Below are 20,323 nucleotides of genomic sequence, written 5' to 3'. Positions count from 1 at the left end.
CCTTATCAGGAACCAATGCAATGGCACCCAACTGTACTAGTACTCATTGTACTCTTCATAGTCACAAACTTGCAGTTGTGTTTTTTTAATATATTTTATTGATTTCAGAGAAGAAGGGAGATGGAGAGAGAGATTGAAACATCAACGATGAGAGAGAATCATTGATTGGTTGCCTCCTGCACGCCCCACACTGGGGATCGAGCCTGCAACCTGGCTGTGTGCCCATGACCAAAATAACATCGAAACAAACTGAGTAAAGGATACAAGATTCCGGCTGTCTTCTACTATACCAGACATTAAATAAAGATACTTGCAAATATACAAAATAATACCACTCTTCTGGTGTGTTTTCTTAAGTTTTTTTATTAAAAATTTTTATAACATGCAGTGAGTTTATTATTGCTGAATAAATATTTCTCTATTTTCTCATTTTTCTTTTTTTTTTTTAAATATGGAACACTTCACCAATTTGCATGTCATCCTTCTACAGGGCCATGCTATCTTCTCTATAACGTTCCAATATTAGTATATGCGCTGTCCAAGTGAGCACAGTTTTAATTTTTAATATAAATACAATATGAACAAAGGCATTTTGGAGTCTATTTTAAAATGTAACAGAATTCTGAGACTAGAAAGTTTGAGAACTGCTGGCAATTAACTACGCCTGCAACTTGGGAAGCATGGACTCTTAATTTATTTTTCTCCTCCATGGCTTCCTGACACTCCTTCCTCTCTTGGATTAGGACCTGATGATCTCTAAAGTCCAAGTAAAGTCTGTAAGTTTATGTTCCTTACCTTGAAGTTGTAGATTTCATTGTAACAATCAGCACTTTTTAGATACCAGGTTATATTCAAAGATACATCACAAGGTTCTCCATCAACTATAAAAGAAGAATCTTTGTGAATAAAAGATAAACCCCACCACCCCACTTATTTTCTGCTAAAATGAGATATTCATAGGCCATCTCTTCTCTGCACAGAAGGTAATGAAGTAATACATGCCAAAAAGAACTGGATATTCTTCATATAAAATTAAGTTACCCACAAAAAGAAAAAGCAGTTAAGCAGCTTTTAAACTTTGAAACTGTATCTACTTTTATGCTTTAAAACCTTGAAAAATCTGGAAACAATAAAGCAGTTCTAAGTTAAAACCAGTCTTCTATTATCATCCAAATATTTATTGAGCAGCGCACTTAAATACAGTGCTACATGGCACTGTGATAGGCCAAAGATGGAAACAGGAGGGGGGAAATTAGTAAAACCCTTAAAAAGACTCCATTCTAGTTGGAGAGAGAAGGAATAACAACATTAGACATATCACAAGGCAATATTCCAAATAGTTCCACCAAGGAGAAAATTCATGGTTTAAAACTTGAAAGATACCAAGATTGAGTAGGAAGAACTATGAATAAAAAGCAAACCTGGCTGGGGAAGATAGAAAATAGCAAAAGCAAAAGTAAAAGAGTATTAGATTCTTTTCAAAACCAACCTTAAGAGAAACCTCAAGGAACCTTACGAAATCATAAAAGCCTCATTAACTTAGTCTGGAACACAACATTCTAGTGGACCAAGGCATTGGAAGATTTGGAAGTGATTCGCTGTCTGGGGGGGAAGGAGGGTCAACATTACCTTTTACTTTGCTTCTTGCTATAGAAAGGAAAATATACTAGAAATTCCAACTTTATGCAAACATGACAAATAAACATGACTGTACCTAGGAACCTATTTTGGTTCTAACAAAAGCAGCATACCTAAAGTTATAACCTTTCACTTTTCTTTGTTTTAAATTGGTTTTTCAAACTAATGTTTAAATGACACACTTTTATAAGGTTCAATTAAAATACACAAAAATCTGATGTGCTGAACAGAATTTATGGGGATGATAAAAGGATATTGCTAGCTTGGTATAGAAGAACCATACAGAGACAGGATTAATTAAATAAAAAGCCAGTAAGAAGTACCCCTAGCCTGACTGTTGTGGCTCAGTGGTTGAGCATAGACCGTGAACCCAGGACAGGGTACATGCCCGGTTGTGGGCTCTATACCCAGTTTCATGGAAAGCTATATAACACACCCACAAAAGTATAAGATCAGAGACATGGTAAATATGAGAAAGCACAGAAGTGAAAGGTAATGTAAATTTTAAGGAGCTGGAAATCCTCCAAAAACAATGAAATGTATGTAACTTCAAAATATGTAGCTTGTGTAACTTGGCAAAACACCACTAGATCAAAAAACAGGTGAGAAAAGACTGTACATAATAAAAGTAAAGAATAGCATACAGGCTGTAAGGACAGAAAAAGTCCTTTCCTTTTCTTTGCTCTGGCCTTCCACAATTTATGAGAAGCACCTGGTAATTAAACCCCAAGATTATTGGCTCCTCTGATTCAAACAGCCCTTCTATTCAAACTGCAGGACAAGATAAGCTACTCTCAAGGCTACATTCTTGCATCCCCCTCCTTCTCCCTGCTATTTTAACAACACAGGAATAATTCATACCAAAGTAGTCTCTAGTTAGTAGAAAAGTTCCTTTCCCTACTCCCCTTCAAATAAGCCTCTTTTGAACTCTTCATAACTTTTGTTCTAAGCATGTTTTACAGGCGTGGAAAAAATACTGATAAGACACCTCCTTAGGACATCTGCCGGACTGTCTCTCCTGGAAAGCAAACTAACTTTTCAAGGCAACCAGCCCTGGTATCTGCTCAACTTCAACAGAATCCCCCCTCCCTTCCTTGCAATAGCCACTGCTTAAAAGAGCAAGCAACCTTTGGTTCCCAGCCTTGTACTGACTAGCAATACTTGGCCCTTTGCTCCCTTGGAAGTAAAAACATTTCCCTCTCTGCATCTCTTCTAATTGTGAATTCTTTCACAGCCCCAGTCACTAGCCAGACAGCAACACAGACTGTCAGACAAAAGATAAAACACTGCTAACCCTAAAAGCTACTCTAATCTAGTAAACCAACCTCATAAGAAAGACCAGTGTGTCAGAGTAGATTTTATTTAAATAAAATTTAAGTCATTTATCAGGAGAGTATATTGTCCTCCTTCAACCCCAGTAAATCAACTAGAGAAAGATCCTTTTCTATCGCTTCCCTGCTGTCTCAAACAGTGCCTGGCACATAGTAAGTTTTTAATAACTACTTACTAAATTATTAAAAGGATAAAATCATCAAACTATGACTTCCAACTTTGCACTTCATGGAGGTATGCATAGAAATATACATGGATGACTTAGATTTTTTATCCTTGATCTTGAAATAGAGCTGCCTATGTTCTCTAAAATAAAGCCAGTTTCAGAAATAAAAGGAAGCTTTTCTTTAATGCACAATGGGATATTTTGGATTCAGTGGTTTTTAAACTGGACAGACTGGTTTTGTTCTACATAACCCCTATTTCCTAGTAAAGAATATCTTTGAGTTTCCTCTTGCAAAGATCCAAGTGGTAAAATACTCCTTTTGCAAACAAAAGATACACTATACATATTCCTTTACAGCCAGTGATCTGACAAACCTACGTCATATGTTCAGTAAACATCCATCAGGCACACAAAAGCAAAATCGGTCTTGTCTCTATAACTCAGAGCAGATTAAAACACGATGCTGGCAATCAAGCAACACAATCTGTCTAACGATACAGCTGACCCTTGAACAACCTGGTCTGAACTGCATGGGCCCACTTATACATGCTTTTTTTTCCCCCCAATAAATACCCATATTGCTTTCATCAGCAGCTAGGAGTCCATGGATGCAGAGGGCTGAATGTATACATTGATCTATGCCATTTTATATAGGAGACTTGAGGATCCTTTGATTTTAGTATCTGTGGGGGTCCTGGAAACAATCTATCCCCACAGATACTGAAGAACAACTTAAATTTGGGGGGTGTCAAAAGTTATACATGGATTTTTTACTGTGTGGGGAGTTGGAGCCCTTGGCCCCCTCATTTTTCAAGGGCCAACTGTATAAACACCAGAAAAACAAGAAAAGAGAGTTCACACAAGTAAATATTCTGAAGATTATTCAGTGAAAGGGCTTTAGTTATACCACATATGTTAATGCCTAGATAGTGGACTATTAAATTTCAGAACTTATATTGAGAATCAGTCAACAGAGGTAGAAAAGAGGTAATTTAAAAGTTTAAAGATCACTCAAAAACTCAAACAAAAACTTCATGAAATGCAAAAACTCACATTTCAGGAAGATAGTGGTATTTTTGAAGAGGATCTTTCCAAAACTAAAATAATTTTTTCCCTGCAAAGATAAAGGAGAAAGGTAATTAGCATGAGAACAACTCCCAAGGTAGAATATAAATAGTATAAAAACCTAAATTTATAAAACGTTGAAGTTTATTTTCTTTAAAAAAAAAAAAAAGGCAACTATAGCCTTCCTTTTAGTAAAATTCCACGATATCCAAACTGCAGGATTTTGAAGCTTGGTACAGACAAGATCCCCTCACACCCCCACCCCTCAGGCTATGAGGCAAGTACTCTAGAAGGAAGGCTGCAAGAAATCCCAACTTACATCGTCACAGGAGGTACTCCGTAATCAGCTCACCCCCTTTACCCACTCATCACTGGCCAAAATAACCAATCATAAAAAAAAAAAAAAAAGGAAGAAACTATTCAATGAGAAGATAGCCAGATTTAACTCATTTTAGTAACAAGTAAACACCTAAATTGAGAACCTAAAGTTCTCCACCAAATGAACAAAAACTATCATGCTTGCCATATAAAATCTCAAGTACGTTTTGGACATTGCAACCCGTGAGCAGAGCAGAATGAAACAAAAAGGCCACCGCGGTTTTAGCAGTCCTCATACTTTTCCGCATTTCCTACCTGCATCTGATTTTTGTCTGCTCACAGGACGATAGCTCTCATTCAAATTAAGTTTAAAAGGGGGGAAGGGGACAGACAGAAAAGGTAAACCTATCCAGTTAATTGTCCAAAAGAAAGACTAGCCTTTATTACCATTATCCAATTTTAGAATACTGTTGTCTTCCACTTTGGCCATTCTAGTATTACAATACATTTTGTTAATGCCTAGGGTTCCTAATCACACGGCAAAACGCAGAATAACCATTTCAAAGTTCAAACGAAATCACACAACTTCGTACGTAAAACTATCCAGCAACAAAAAATAAGTGCAGAGGGGGGAAAAGGAAGACGCCTATTTACATGTCCCTCTTCTCCAGCCCGGGGTCACTGAATTCTGTGAAACTTCGGCGGGAAGAGAAACCACTGTGGACCTACACACCACGTTCACCTGTCTCCAGCCGGGCACTGAAAGTTCTGACTTGGCCACGACACCGTCCCCCACTCCTCGGCACTCCCGGGGTGGCCCCGGCACTCCTGCTCCTCTCCCCAAATTCACGGCTTCCCGCTCCAGGGAGGTGGGCCCCGGGGAAGCAACTACGGGGACACTCCCGGCGACCCCACCCCTGCGGAAGCGGACTCGGGCAGAACCTTCATGGACCCCTCGGGCCGCCGTAGCCCCACCCCTCGCTCCTCCGGGCTCAGTGGCTTCGGAACACTCACCGACGGTACTGGAACGTGCCACTTGGACCGGTCGGCAGCAGCGACGGGTACCGGTCCTGCGCCCAAAGGCGACAGTGGGGACGGTGGAGCCCCCAGAAGAAGAATGACAGGCAGCACCTGAAGCCACGCAGCCGCCGCCATCTTCACAGCCTTGGAGCGTCTACCGACCGCATTTCACCTTCTTCCGGCTCGTCCCGCCCTCTTCCGGCTCTGCTGGGGTGGGGGTGGGGAGGGGGAGTAGGGGCGGGGGTCGGATCATCCGGGTCTTCGCACCCTCGCGAGGTTCGTTTGTTTTGCGACTCAGCGGCCCCGCCCTCCCGGTGTCGTCACGCGCGGTGCGAGGCTTTGGGGGAAACTGCGCAGGCGTCGTTCTGCCCTAACCTGGTCACCTTGGTGCGTTAGGACGGCCTCCAAGAGCCACGCCGCCGCCGTCGGCTCTTCTCTCTCCCAGCCCTGTGCAGGTTTGGGGACCCGGCAGACACCCCGTCAGTGTTCGGTTCTCCCCCTCCTGTTCGCTCCTGCCCCTTATCCCGTCTAAAAGTCAGACTTCAGGGCCAGAAGTCCCGGGAAGCCGTGGTAATCTGGCTGCCTGTGTAGGGTCTAGTAGTGAGTTATCAAGGTGCCTGGAGTTAATTAAGCAAAGACTGGAATTCGGCGGTGGTGCAGTATAAGCGATTCCTAAACTGGAGAATATAACAGAGAACCTCTTTAAAAAGCCCCTTCTAGCCGAAGCCGGTTTGGCTCAGTGGATAGAGCGTCGGCCTGCGGACTGAGGGGTCCCAGGTTCGATTCCGGTCAAGGGCATGTACCTTGGTTGCGGGCACATCCCCAGTAGGGGGTGTGCAGGAGGCAGCTGATGGATGTTTCTCTCTCATCGATGTTTCTAACTATCTCTCTCCCTTTCTCTCTGTTAAAAAAAAATCAATAAAATGTATATTTTAAAAAAAAAAAAAAAAGCCCCTTCTAGCCCTGAAAAAGGATGACGCTACTGTAGAGTCTGGGTGGAGAACATAAAGCTCCAGCAAAGACCTGGCCGGCACTTCCCACTCAGCATTTAAGACGGGGCGGGAGGGGGTCTGTTTTCTACCGCCGGCGTGACCGTCACTGAGATAGACCTGCGGGAGCTCCGCCACCATCAGGCAGGCCATCTAGGTACTTCCTGGCTTTCAGGCTCTGAAAACTGTCCTCCGCTGCGACTCTGCGTACACGCCCCCTCTGCTGCAAAGACAGTTCCGGTTTCTAACGAAAGCCGTTCCTCAGGGGCCACTCAGGACCAAGAAAAATTTGCCAAGTAAAATAAGTCTCTATAGAAACACTCGGCTGGGCCTGGAGATTCCAGGAGGAAGAGTCGAGTTGTCACTCCTTAAGGATTTGGAGGGGACTCGCATTTCCCAGAAACTTGACGATGGTGAAGTGCTGGTGATAATTTAGAAAGAGGGCTATCCTCGTTTTGAAAAGGTCGCCCAGGGGCTTGGACTGAGAGCCTGGAGCCTGTGAAGTGACTTGGAAACCATGGAAGTATCCGAAAAAGAAGAAATCAGGTAAAGACCCAGCGATCCTGCAGGGACTGACTCCAGGGCCCAGGGAGACAGGGGATAATAGATAGTATCTGGAAGGCCTGCAGGCAACATTCTGGCTTTGACGTTTTTATTGTTTGATTGCACTTCTTATTTGCATGCTTTATATTTGTGCATTTACTCTATCAGTTTTGTTTTGTTGTTTTTTCACTTCCCCGGGGATTAGTTGATATCAATAGCTAGACCTTCATAAAATATTTTCAGGATGGTTAACAAAACTGGAAGAGTTGTGATCAGAATTCTAACACCTGAATTTCAAGCATGTTGCTTACAAAGTTCTGCTATACCCACCTCTTCCCATGTCATTCTTCAAAGCTGGAAACAGAAGGCTGCCAATTTCTTAATCTTTGCACACTTAATTAAAAGAAACAGTAACAAATACTGAGTCAGTGAGGGATTTGATTACTTCCACAATAAATCATCTTTTAGTATGGCCAAGTATATCTGTCTGGACTTGTTTTCATATTTTGAAATTGGTGTTCAATCACAGCTTTAATCATGGACATGCTGACTATAGCTGCATTCAGCCACATCTCTGCATGAAATCCAATGTTTTCCCCCCTTTATACCTTGTAGTTGTTAATGGGCATATGTTAAATACATAATCTCAATTAGCAATATATATACATTTTGTTCATGGTCTAGTCCAGAACCAGCTTTTCTGGAAAGTTGGTCTTAAAAAACACTGACATCTAGATTGTCATCATCATCTTAAAAAGCTAAAGATTTTTCTTCTACACCTGTTTCTCTTCTTATTCTAGCACCTTGCACATAACTCCATTGTAGCATTTGTCAGGTTGATTTGTGATTGTTAGGCTCTCACAGAAATCATGGACACAGTCTTTAGTATCTTCCTCAGAACCCAGCATTCAGTAAGAGTATTCTGAAAATATTTTGTTGAATAAGTAAATGGATGGATTGGTTTTTGTTCGTTTGATTTGGTTTTTTTTTTTGTTTGTTTTTGCTCCTTCAGATTTTACTGTTGTATTCATAGCCTTCACTAATTATTTTATTTTATACATTTAATTTATTGGGGTGATATCTGTTAATTAAATTATATAGGTTTCAGGTGTACAGTTATATAATACATCAACTGTATATTGTCTTGTGTGTTCACCACCCCATGCCAAGCCTCCTTCCATGACCATTTTTCACTCTTTATTTTAAAAGAACCCTTCCTCATAAGTGACAGTGCTCTTTTTCTACTGCTTTCAGAGTAATCCCGGAACTTCGTGTTTTGTTCTTTACCATGGATGATTTCTAAAAGGGTCTTGTACTATAGCACATGTTATTGTGTTATGTTATGGCCATGACACAATTTTGCATTGCAGAGGTTTACTTCTCATGTTCGTTCTGTAGTTAGAGACGTGCAAATAATGGATTCACAAACCCTATGTAAAATAACTGTCTTAAAAATATCTGTTTATTTAGTGTTGAAGATGAAGCTGTGGATAAAAACATTTTCAAAAACTGCAGCAAAATTGCTTTCTACAGGTAAGGAGAGGAAATTAATTCCTTAGATCAAAATATTTCTGACATTATTTCAAAACTGATGTTAATAAATTTTGAGAACTAATAGGCTTTATAAGGAAAGAACCAATTAGGAAATTTGATGATTAAGGAATTTATCCCAGACATGTGCCTTTAACTTTATATACTTACTACTGTAGTATTTTTATCTTTATTGTTGAAAGTATTACAGATGACTACTGTAGTATTTAAATTTTCAGTAAATAGGTAGTTTATTTTAAAAGTCAAAGCGTTTTTAAATGATGTTAAAACTTTGTCTTTTAATAGATAATACATTTACATGGTTCAAAAATAAAATAATATAAAAAGATATACATTGAAAAGTTATGTTCATTCCTGTTCCCTTATACCCAATTCCACATCTTGTCCTTGTAACCAGATTAATTTCTTATTTATCCTTCCAGTAATTTTTGTGACTGCATATATTCTTATATCACCATTCTTCTTATACCAAGTAGTTTTCTACTATTGTGTATCTCTTTTTTTTTTTCTGCTTCATAGTTTATTCTGAAGAGTTTTGCATGAGTATATGGGGATTGTCCTCTCTTTTTACAGCTTTATAGTATTCCATGGGGTAAATGTACTAGAATTTATTCAGTTTTTCTCATATTGGTAGGCTTTGGGGCTGTTTTGATATAATAGCTCCGCCACAATGAAAAGCTATACATATGTCATTTCCTACACATGCAAGCTTATTTATAAGATAAATTTCCTGGAGTGGGATTACTGGATCAAAGAGTAAATGTATTTGAAATTTTAGCTATCCCTCCATAAGACTGTATCATTTTGTACTTCCATCATCACTATATAAGATTGCCTTGTTTCCCCAGAGCTTTATGTGATCCTGAAAGTATCACATATTACAACTTCCTAATTTATTCACACTACCTAGAGGAAGAAAATTCTATCATTTTAATGTGAACAAGTATCTTAGAGGGAATTGTATAGTGAACTCCTGGTCACCTTGTTAAACCACTAGATTATGTTGATTTCTATGAGAAATTATTGAGTTTCTATTAAAGTGTACATTTCATGGAAAGAGGGAGTGAAATTAATAAGCTAATAAAAGTCATCTATGAAAACTGCCCCACCTTCTCAGTAAAGGGGACAGAGGACCATCTTTTAGTAGTGTTATGTTATAAACACTTTCATTAGTATTTTTCTTGTTACTACTAATTTTATTAGCACCCTAATAACAAAGTACTCCTATTAGTGCTTTATTGGAGTACTATTACTGTCTGTGCCTAATTCACTTACTATCATAGTAAATTTTAATGACTTGTCCCGGGTAATATAGTCTATTGAATGTTGACAGTCACAAATAATTCTCAGGCATGTGTACACTTCACATCTGTAGGCGTCAGAAACAGCAGCTCTCCAAGAAGTCCACCTATCAGGCATTACTAGACTCAGTCACAACAGGCAAAGACAGCACCAGATTCCAAATCATCAATGAAGCAACTAAGGTGAGATACAAGTATTTTCTACAAAGAATTATTTATTTCTACATTTATTTGGGTTGAATGAAGTAAATTTCCACAAAGGCTAATTAAAACTATGTATGTTTTAAAAATAAACTTTGTTAGGGAAGTACTATAAACTTCTTCATAGCTAACTAATATTACTTTAAAAGTAACATGAATATCAACAGTATAGGTTGCCTGTATATCAGATGCTTTCCTAGATGTGTTACAAATGTTATTTCCTCTTAAGCAGTCTTCATAGTACATCTCAAAGGCTTATCATATTATCCCCAATTTTCAGATAAGGAAATTGAAGTCTAAAAAGTCACTTGCTCAAAGTCACAGCTAGTAACCAGAATCTTTACTAGTGACAGCTACTGACCAGGATTTTCACTTGCATCTGTGGACTCTGTCAAGCGACCATGCTCTTTCTATCACTATTACACACCATACAGTTGATCATGCAGCCTGAGCATGGTACAGATTCAGTGACTGTCCAAACCTCAAATTGTGGATGGGCAAGAGGAGCAAGGGACTGTGCAGTTGAAAAACCTAAGCCACAAATGGCCCATCTCCTGAGCTGCTTCACTGGCAGATCACCTTAGTCATTATATACTGAAAAGATTGGAGCAGTATTATATTCTAAGTTCTTTTCCTCACCTGTCAAGTCACCAGACTACTTCAGATGGGCCATACAGATGGGCTAGTTATAGAGGAAGTTCTGTGGGCTGGGCTAGGAAGTGTGACTATGCACAAATACCTGTTGCTCCCAATTTGACCCTCGTTTCCAGATCCTCTGCCATCTTTGAAAGGCATCCTTAAGCTTCTAAGGCCTCCCAGACCAATCTGGCTTAATTGGAAATTCATGAAACTGAAAGACATAGTTAAAACCATGTTGTCTAGGTCCCTAATAGCTTGGATAGTAACTCCACCCACTCACTAAAAAATACCAGTTCTGAGAAGCAGATGGAGACAAAATCCCCACTTTCACTGCAAAGCTGTGAGAGGTCTCCTGGCAACTACCATAGCTCTGGTTCTATAGTACCACACTGAGGAATCTCCTCTGACAAGATAGAACAAAAACTACCCCGCAAAACCGGGTTCTCTGTAACATTTGTAAGGCCTTTAATTTAGGGCCCCAACTTATTCTCAGATAAAGGAGTAATTACACCATGAGGAAGGCTACCTTCCTTATGAAGTGTTAAAGATTTTAGCTTATTTCATAGGTGTGGAATTTTCTAACATAGCTTTCTTTTTTTTTCTTTTTTAAGTATATTTTTATTGATTTCAGAGAGGAAGGGAGAGGGAGAGATACAGAAACATCAATGATGAGAGAGAATCATGGATCAGCTGCCTCCTACACGCCCCCTACTGGGGGTCGAGCCTACAACCTGGGCATGTGCCATGACTGGGAATGGAACCATGACCTCCTCCTGATAGGTAGACTCTCAACCACTGAACCACACCAGTCAGTCTGACATAGCTTTCTTGCCCGAATTCAAAATAGAGACTGGAATCATATCAACAGTTCCGTGTTCTTTATCCCTGTTCCCTGTCCCCAACTTCTGTTTACTTAAGGATGTAGTTATGGTGGCAGTACACTTAGTTTATCTCTTTTAACTACACAGATGGGACGGTTAGCCTTTCTCCAAAATTGAGTGCTGCTTCTTATACCACCCATTTTTTTCTGGAGGAATTTGTCCCCTTTGAGTTCTCAGCTCATGATATCCCTGAAGTTATAGATCCTCTACTGCTGATTGAAGTCTCCCAAACTATGCATCCTTTTGTAGCCTAATTTGATAGCTATGGGAAAACATGGGGCAGCACTAATTTCTTTCCTAGAGAGCCACCTGACACTTGTGTGTGGTCCAATTACCTGACACCCAGCCAAACACCTGTATTCAGGGTCAGCAGAGGCAGCTGGCTCCAGGAAATGCAAGGAGTCCAGCAGAGACCTTCCAGGAGGCATTAGGCCTCCTACCAAAAGTCAAGTACCTTTCCTGTCTCATTTTCCCTGTCATTGTTCATTTTCCTTCCTGTCCCCAAGGTGTCTAACCCTACAGAGTTGTAGATGCCATCCCTTTCCATCCTTGGGGAGGCTTAGTATATTGAGCACCACCTGAACAATCCACTGTCATGATGACACATGCTGAGGAAAAGTAAATGAGGCAAAAGCACCCTGTATACCAGGGTGGGCCAAAATGAAAATTCTCAATACAGCTTGATGCCCATGCAGTTAGTGGTAGATTCCCCACATACGGCCTTTTTCAGACTATAGATCAGTTTCTCCGCACACACCTCTCTTTGGATCCTGAAAATGTGAGGGATAACACTGTTCAGATCAGGTGCTAGAACCAGAATCCACCAGATCTTGGATGCCTTCAATGGAAAAGAAACCACAGTCCAGGAGGACCCACAGGATCTCAGCACAAGACAGCACATGGCTCACAAGGGTCAAACTGAGGAGCCTAACAAGCAAAGACAAGTTATCCAGATGTCAGCAACATGGCTCTCAAGACTGAGAATTTCGAGGACCCCTTGAAACAGACCTCATTTTCAGGTATTGGAAATATCAGGGCTACCTAGGGAATCTACATACCCTGCTCTCAGGCAAATGCATGCAAATGTATATGTTTTGGGAGGTCACCCTGAAATTCTGAGCGAACTCCATTTTAATGTGATGACTGATAGGGATATAAGACCTTATGCCCTCTGTCAGTTTGATAGGGACAAAAACGATCCAGACAGTATTCTCTAAAGTTGTCTGAGCCTTGTGTCTCGCTTACAGCATAGTCAAGGAGTCTCTGTTAGAGCTTGTTTCTGGGATGAGATTGGTGTTTTATGGTGATTTCACATTAGCCTATGGTATGGGTGTGGTCTGGAGATTTAAAACAAGCTGCATACATCCACTTACTCAGAATAACAGCTTTTTATTTGAGGTTCAGAGAAATAGAGCCCAAAGTGTAAGAGGGTCCTATTCAGCTCACAGCTGTAGTTCTCAGGTTTCACTGATGAGACAGATTCTGACAAAACCTGCACTCTTAGTGCCAGCCTCCCCCACACCTTTCAAACTCTTAAAGCAGTAACCTTGTTAGCAAGATCCATTGTTAATTTTTGAAATCCTTCTTCCCAATCCCCAACCCCCAATCTGCCTTTTAATAAGCAACCAGGAAACAACCAGGCTTCATTCAACAATATCTTAGTCAGCTCAGGCTACTATAACAAAATACCATAGAGTGGAGGTCTTCAAAGAAAAGACATCTATTTCTCACAGTTCTGGAGTGTGGGAAATCCAAAACCTAGGTGTCTGTTGAGGATTCTATCCTTGGCTTATAGATTGTCACCTTCTTGCTGTATATTTACATGGTGGAGAGAGAGCTAACTTTCTGATTTCTTCTTGTAAGGGCACTAATCATGACCTCATGACCCCACACTCATGACCTCATCTAAACCTTATCACCTCCCAAAGGCCCCATCTCCAAATACCATCACACTGAAGGTTAGAGCTTCAATACATGAATTTGGGGGGACACACAATTCAGTCATAGCAAACATGATGTTCCTGGGATACAGTAATCTATATATATATATAAAAGGCTAATATGCAAAGTGTCCCCATGGGAGATTGACCGGGGACTGGGAGTTCTATTGCTTGCTATGATGTGCACTGACCACCAGGGGGCAGAACGAAGGAAGGCCCCAGCTGGCAGCCAGGGAAGGGAGGCCCCAGCAGGCAGCCAGAAGGGCCCGATCAGCCCTGATTGCTGGCCAGGCCTAGGGACCCTACGCATGCATGAATTTTGTGCACTGGCCCCTAGTATTATAATACAAGCTGAAGTATTACCCTGTGTATTATCTCCAGGTCATGCTCTGGTCAGGCTTTGAAGAAGAGCTGGTTGCAGGTTCAAATGCATATATTTTCTCAGTAGGGTCCCAGTGTAGTATCTTGCCTATTTCTGATGACAGAATAATAAGGTAGATATTTGGTAAAGAAGCTTACAGAAGAAAATCTAAAAAGAAAGGAGTTATCAATAAAATGTTGACAGCTTTTTTAGAACTGTTTTTGTTGTAGTGGTGTCAGTTTTTTACCTTCAGTGAAAATTTGACCGGGATTGAAAAACAGAGAAGACCTAGTCTTATGACATCAGAGCAGGGAAATTTATGCTGTCTTCTGAGTCTAGCTAAAAAGCCTTATCTTGTCTTTGACCTACTTCATATTGCTAATTTTGATGCTTTCTCATGACATGTTTACTTTCTTTTGCAGCCTGTTTGCAAGTTTTCAACACAGACAACACTTCTAGCAGCTTCTCCAAGGATGAAGGGATATATCTGAGCACCTTCATGAAGTAACCCCTTGCCTCTTCATCTAAGCCTGATGAAAATAGGACTTTGCCTAACCAGCTACCTCCTCAGCAGATGAGGCACAACTACCATTTTTTAACCAACACTGTTTCTGCAGAAATGGCCAGGAACAGGCAGCTAATTTGGAAACTGGCCAAACAATCAGAAGCACACCTGGACAGGCTAATTGTCCTTGGAGAATGGGCATTAACCCGGCATGAACTTGCTAACATTCTCCATAGAGAATCGGTGCTTGCAATAAACCAACTGGCTGCAACTATGGAAGGGACAGTTGGTGCCCTACGGCAATTTAATTAAATCTTAGACCATTCTCTGCATCCCTGGAGGTCTTGATCAAGAGGTTATTGCTGAGAGAGGTTTTTGCTCACTCTTCTAGGCCTTTTAGGTTAACTGTTCCATATAGTCTAGTAGAGAGACCTGGTGCCAGAGGAAAAATGAGAACTCTGACCATCAGGGAGAACTTGATGTCATAATTTCCCTTTTTAATACCCACTGCCATTTAAATGTGTGTTTTAGGGGCATTTGTTAACTCAGTCACAGTCTCTAGTAGTTGTGATTTCCAGTTCTGGGTGAACAAAAAGTTTTTTGGTTTCTTAAAAGTATTTTTTTATTGATTTCAGAGAGGAAGGAACAGGGAGAGAGAGAGAGAAACATCAATGATGAGAGAGAATCATTGATCGGCTGCCTCCTGCATGCCCCCTACCAGGGATCGAGCCTGCAACCCAGGCATGTGCCCTTCACCAGAATTAAACCTGGGTCCAAAGGCCAGCACTCTATCCACCAAGCCAAACCAGCTAGGGCAAAAAAGTTTTGTTTTAATATTATTATGATCAAACCACAACTTGAATACATAGTCAAGACTGTTTCTACTGCAATGATTTTTACAACCTGTCTGATATTTTTGCCCATATGGCCAAAAAGACTTGACTTATGGATGACAGACTACCAGGTTTTGTATTAAGTATGGGAGAAATCAAATAGGAAAAGGGAATTAATACTTTCCCAAACTATGAGAGGTAAACCTCTGAATAAAGGTTTATGAAAAAACAAGTAGAGACTTGTACTAAAAGGAACCTCCAAAATATATTCCTTTCTCTGAGGATTTATCTCATCTTCTCTGTGTAGGTGGACATTTACACATCTTAAATTTTTTAAAGAAGTAAAGCCCATGCTGTCTCACCTCATTTAAAATGTTATGTATTTCTTTACTTATTTTACATGAATCCATCTTGCTGCAAGTTGAGTGTAACTGCTACTATTATCTAAGTATTAACACTAAATAATTCTTAATTGAAGTGATCTAACTTAAATATGTTATCTTAACGTATTTTTTCATTGTCATTTCTAATCATCACTAATAAGAGTAAGAGAATGGATAATTTATTTGTATATTATTGTTTAATAAATGTCTAGACAGGTCCCTAGAGAAGAACAGGAATATCTAGAAATTCTTAATGTTTTAGATAGAAGAATAAAACATTCATGTCTAGACTTTTTAAAATATATATTTTTTTATTGATTTCAGAGAGGGAGAGAGAGAGAGAAACATCAATGATGAGAGAGAATCATTGCTTGGCTGCCTCCTGCACGCCCCACACTGGGGATTGAGCCCACAACCCAGGCATGTGCCCTGACCGGAATGGAACCCGGGACCCTTCAATCCACAGGCCAACGCTCTATCCACTAAGCCAAACTGACTAGGGCCAGACTTTTTGACACAGCAAGGTTTTGGTGGAAGAATTGGGCAATAACTGGCAGTTAAGAAGCCCAGGGAAGTGGTTCATAAACTGTCATCCACAGAGCCCTGAGGCTTCCATGGAGGTGTCTCACACTCCATGCAGAGAGGGGAGGGGGCTTAAAGGTCGGGGTTGTGAGCTACTCTTCACTATCTTCAACCTGAATAGCTTTTCTTATTGAACTTCTTAGAGTCCACTGCTGTTTAAAAAAAATTTTTAAGCCACTAAAAACAGCATGAAACAGATCATAGAAGCAAATGTATACTAAGGAAATTATGTGCTTGGAACATGAAGCTATGTTGGTGGTAAGAGATAAGATTGAATCTAGATGTTGACCTTAAAAAGAGTTACCTAATTGGAAAAAATTGGCTTGCTTAATTAAGTTAAAAAGACAACAAAATGGGGCTTTTTAAGTTTGGTTGCATAAGGTTATTGTGTAAAAGCAGGGTTATTGCTACCTCCTCTCATATAATTTGGATTCTTTCCTGGGATGCAGCTTCAAGAACAAAACATACAGACCAGTCTTTGGTTTTTAAAAACAATTTTTTAAAAGCGATTTCACTAAAATAGTAGGATCTCTGAGCGCATAAATTAGACACAATTTGTTATCATATATAGACAGACAACCCATATACCCTCTGCTTAACTTTTTTTTTTTTTGCCCATTTTTGCCTCCCAAAGTCCCTGAAGGCCCTGCTCAAGTCCGTCTTCCTCTGAAGCGATTTCCCAGAACCCCTCTCCTTAGAATCATCATTAATACTCCCCTACCTTGTTCTCCCACAGCACATTCCTTGTCCTTCTAGCTCAGCATAAAATGCTTTATGTTTACTATGTATGTTTTGTCTCTAAATTGCCATCTCCCTAAGAGTACAGCCATCTTTTTCACAACAAACAGCGCATCACAATATTAGATACCAAATAAATGTCAGTTGAATTGAATTTGGGAGGGCAATAGAAATATATGCCTAATTTGGGAGAGAATGTGTAATCTAACAGGATTTTAGCTTTATATTTGGACACATTTTCAAATTTAGAATTCTGACAGCACAATAATTCAAATATATAAAATAACTTTAAACACCTAATCAATAATTACAGTATGATAGGGGTCGGGGGGAAGAGGGTATGTTGGTCAAAGACTACAGACTTTCAGCTCTAAGGTGAATAACTTCTAGATATCTAATGTACAGTATAGTGATTATAGTTAATAATACTCTATTATATACTTGAAAGTTTCTAAAAGAGTAGATCTAAAATGTTCTCACCACAAAAAGATGGTAATTATGAGACATGATGCAAGTGTTAGCTAAGGCTATAATGGTAATCATTTTGCAGTATATAAGTGTATCAACACATTGTAAACATTAAACTTATACAATGTTATATACCAACTAGAGCCCCAGTGCATGGGTAGGGTCCCTAGACCTGGCCAGTGATCAGGGCCTTCTGGCTGCCGGCTGGGGCCTTCCTTCATTCTGTGCCACCCCCTAGTGGTCAGCGCACGTCATAGTGAGCGGTCGAACTCCCGAGGGGACAATTTGCCTGTTAGATTTATTGATTACATTTCAATAAATCTGGGGCAAATAATTACAATATTATTACTACTATAACAAGCCTGTCTTTAAAATGTCTGTAAAAGCAGCCACAGCCACTGCACTATTTACCTGGTCACTCTTCAGTGTCATGTCACCGTTTAAGTGCCCTGACTACTTTTCTGTATTCCCCAAAGCGAGGTTCCAGTAACATCTCTTTTTTTGGTGCTGCTTTGATATGCTCCTACTTCCTATCTCTTACTTGCACACTGTATCTGCTCTATACTACTAGTATGTCACACAACCTACCCAGCTTAGCCTTTCATTTTACAGACATTATAGTAACAATGTCCCCAGTGATAACCGAATTTGCCATCACACTTAATGAAGGGTTTGCAGTCCACCAGTGTGTCATGGCACAACACTTGAAAAACACAGTCTTAAAATATTTCTCTGACCTAAATGCCTCATTTTGTAACCTTAATGAAGCCCCTTCTACTCTCTTGGGTTTTGTTGTTTTGTGTCTTATTTTTCAAATCCTGTATTCTCTTTGTAATTCTATGTTGCTTCCATCTCCCATTGTAAGCAGAATTTTACCTAAGTTGCCAAACCTCTTAATAAAGCTGAGAAAATCCAAGCCTCTTAAGAAAGCTGAGAATATCCTAGGCTCCTGAGAAAGTTCCCAAGGCCATATGCTCAGATGTACAGGAAGAACCTTGATTTTAATGTAACAAGCCTCATATATCTATACTAGAAAGCCCCAATGACCACTGTTTTACTCTCTATTCTGTTCTATTCTATTCTATTCTATTCTATTCTATTCTATTCTATTCTATTCCCTTCATCTTTCATTTAGCTTGAATCCAGTTCTCTAGTTTTAACATCAAACTCTTATTCTCTAGACATCTGTAGTTTGTCAGAGATACAGTTGTCATATGTCCCAATTTTGCAAGAGCAGTTTCAGTTTATGTGTGTAATCCAGTATAATTATTAATAGAGACCACTTTTGAAGATCCTGATCCAGACAATTATACATTTTCTTGGCCATACAACACATAGAAGGTGTTTCTTATCTCCCGCAGGTATAGCCAAGCAAGTACATATATAGATTGGGGAGCTTTATTTCTTCATGATTACCATTATTCTCCAGTTTGCTTGGCCTGTAATAATTTAAACATAGTTTTCTAATTATTGTCATTTGACTATAGAACTGATCATCACTGGGTTAACCTATGGAAATTAATCTCATGTCTGTGCCCAGGTTCCTCTTTTGGCTGAAGTTTTTGGTATAGAGGGAAATATTTTCAGGCTTAAAATCAATGAAGAAACTCCCCTGAAGCCCAGGTATGAAGTCCCAGATGTCATCACAAGCAAACCAAGTACTGTAAGGTAAGCCAAGGATCAAGATATCTTGAGTACATCCTCACTGTATTATTTTATCATACTTTGAGTAGTAGATTTTGTGTATGCCTCATAGTTTGTCTATTCAAATCCACAATCACTTGCAGAGTTAGTATCCATTTTGTAAATTATCCATTCTGTTTTCTCCTCTACCATTTGACTCATCAACACTTAGAGGATAGAGCCGGAGCTTTTGATCCCTTCTTTCCTCACAAAGCAAACAGTTGATCAGCCAGACTTTTGGGAGCAAAGAGAAGAAGAGCTATTTCATTTACTCACTCTGATTATCAGCTGGGCTCCAGAGATCTAATACACTAGCCAAACTCCCATACTTACCGTTAGATTGACTCACTTTTAATTAAGGGTAGTCCTAGAAGTATAACATCTAATTGACTTAGAGGCAGAGATTAATTAGTAATCAGTCTCTAGGTGAAATAAAACCTTTGGGGATTAAAGCATTTTCATATACCTGCAGAATCTTTATCACTTCTCAGCACACTTTCTAGCGATATCTCAACTTGGTTCTGCCTGTTGACTTCTGTTATTTTTTCATATTATTCCCCTAAAGGAATATAAGATTATGCCAGATGCTTTAATTTTCACTGCATTATCATAGTTTCATGTAGCTTATTTTTCCATGAAAAATAATTTTCATTATTTCCATGAAAATAAAAGATCAGTAGGTTATAAGGAGAAATTAATTCAGTTATGATAGAACCATCATAAATTTAAAATATGTCTATTCATTAAGCCACTACTATATGCCAGTATTTAGGAAATGGGAATTAAAAAGAAACTGTTCTTCAGGCTTTGCAGTTTGGCAAATGATTGTATATGTAAGACACAGACACACACACACACACACACACACACACCTCCACTTGGCCATACTATATTATGTTTTACTATCCTGAAGGAATCATTTTACTAGTAGATCATTTAACATTTTTATGTCTGTGTTCATAAGTAAAATTGGTCTGTAGTTTTCTTGTGTGTATATATTTTCTTTTTTTAATTTATTGTGGTGACATTGACATTATTGGGGTTAATAAGATTATATGGGTTTCAAGGGTACAATTGTATGATACATCATCTGCACTAGTATATTTCACTGTGTGCCCACCACCCAAAGTCAAATCTTCTTCTATCACCATAGATTTGACTCCCTTAATCCTTACTACCCTTTTTC

The 20,323-nt window shown here is 39.5% G+C and overlaps 2 protein-coding genes and 1 non-coding gene across 12 annotated transcripts in view; 1 reads left to right on the top strand and 2 right to left on the bottom strand.

Moving 5' to 3' along the window:
* Window positions 1-5,785, bottom strand: part of TMEM87A (transmembrane protein 87A) — a 46,844-nt gene extending 41,059 nt beyond the window's left edge. Inside the window, exons 1-3 of one of the 8 annotated variants that reach the window (XM_054716327.1) lie at window positions 5,534-5,785; window positions 4,190-4,250; window positions 796-881 (exon numbers count right to left, since the gene is read on the bottom strand). In XM_054716327.1, coding sequence (XP_054572302.1) covers window positions 796-881; window positions 4,190-4,250; window positions 5,534-5,674 — 288 coding nt within the window. In that variant the 5' untranslated portion in view covers window positions 5,675-5,785. The remainder of the gene's footprint in view (window positions 1-795; window positions 882-4,189; window positions 4,251-5,533) is intronic. The other 7 variants (XM_054716325.1, XM_028147544.2, XM_054716324.1 and 4 more) reach the window with 7 other exon arrangements.
* Window positions 446-550, bottom strand: LOC114232057 (U6 spliceosomal RNA). Its single transcript, XR_003618106.2, has one exon. It is a non-coding gene; the product is annotated as a U6 spliceosomal RNA (small nuclear RNA).
* A 702-nt stretch (window positions 5,786-6,487) lies between the features above and the next one.
* Window positions 6,488-20,323, top strand: part of GANC (glucosidase alpha, neutral C) — an 86,979-nt gene continuing 73,143 nt past the window's right edge. The window contains exons 1-4 of one of the 3 annotated variants that reach the window (XM_054716318.1): window positions 6,488-7,074; window positions 8,542-8,604; window positions 9,998-10,106; window positions 18,995-19,122. In XM_054716318.1, the coding sequence (XP_054572293.1) occupies window positions 7,046-7,074; window positions 8,542-8,604; window positions 9,998-10,106; window positions 18,995-19,122 (329 nt within the window). In that variant the 5' untranslated portion in view covers window positions 6,488-7,045. Of the gene's footprint in view, window positions 7,075-8,541; window positions 8,605-9,972; window positions 10,107-14,367; window positions 15,696-18,994; window positions 19,123-20,323 lie in introns of those variants that run through there. The other 2 variants (XM_054716319.1, XM_054716320.1) reach the window with 2 other exon arrangements.

This window comes from Eptesicus fuscus, chromosome 5, assembly GCF_027574615.1.
Source record: "Eptesicus fuscus isolate TK198812 chromosome 5, DD_ASM_mEF_20220401, whole genome shotgun sequence".
Taxonomy (NCBI): Eukaryota; Metazoa; Chordata; class Mammalia; order Chiroptera; family Vespertilionidae; genus Eptesicus; species Eptesicus fuscus.
This window is presented reverse-complemented; position numbering and strand designations above follow the sequence as displayed.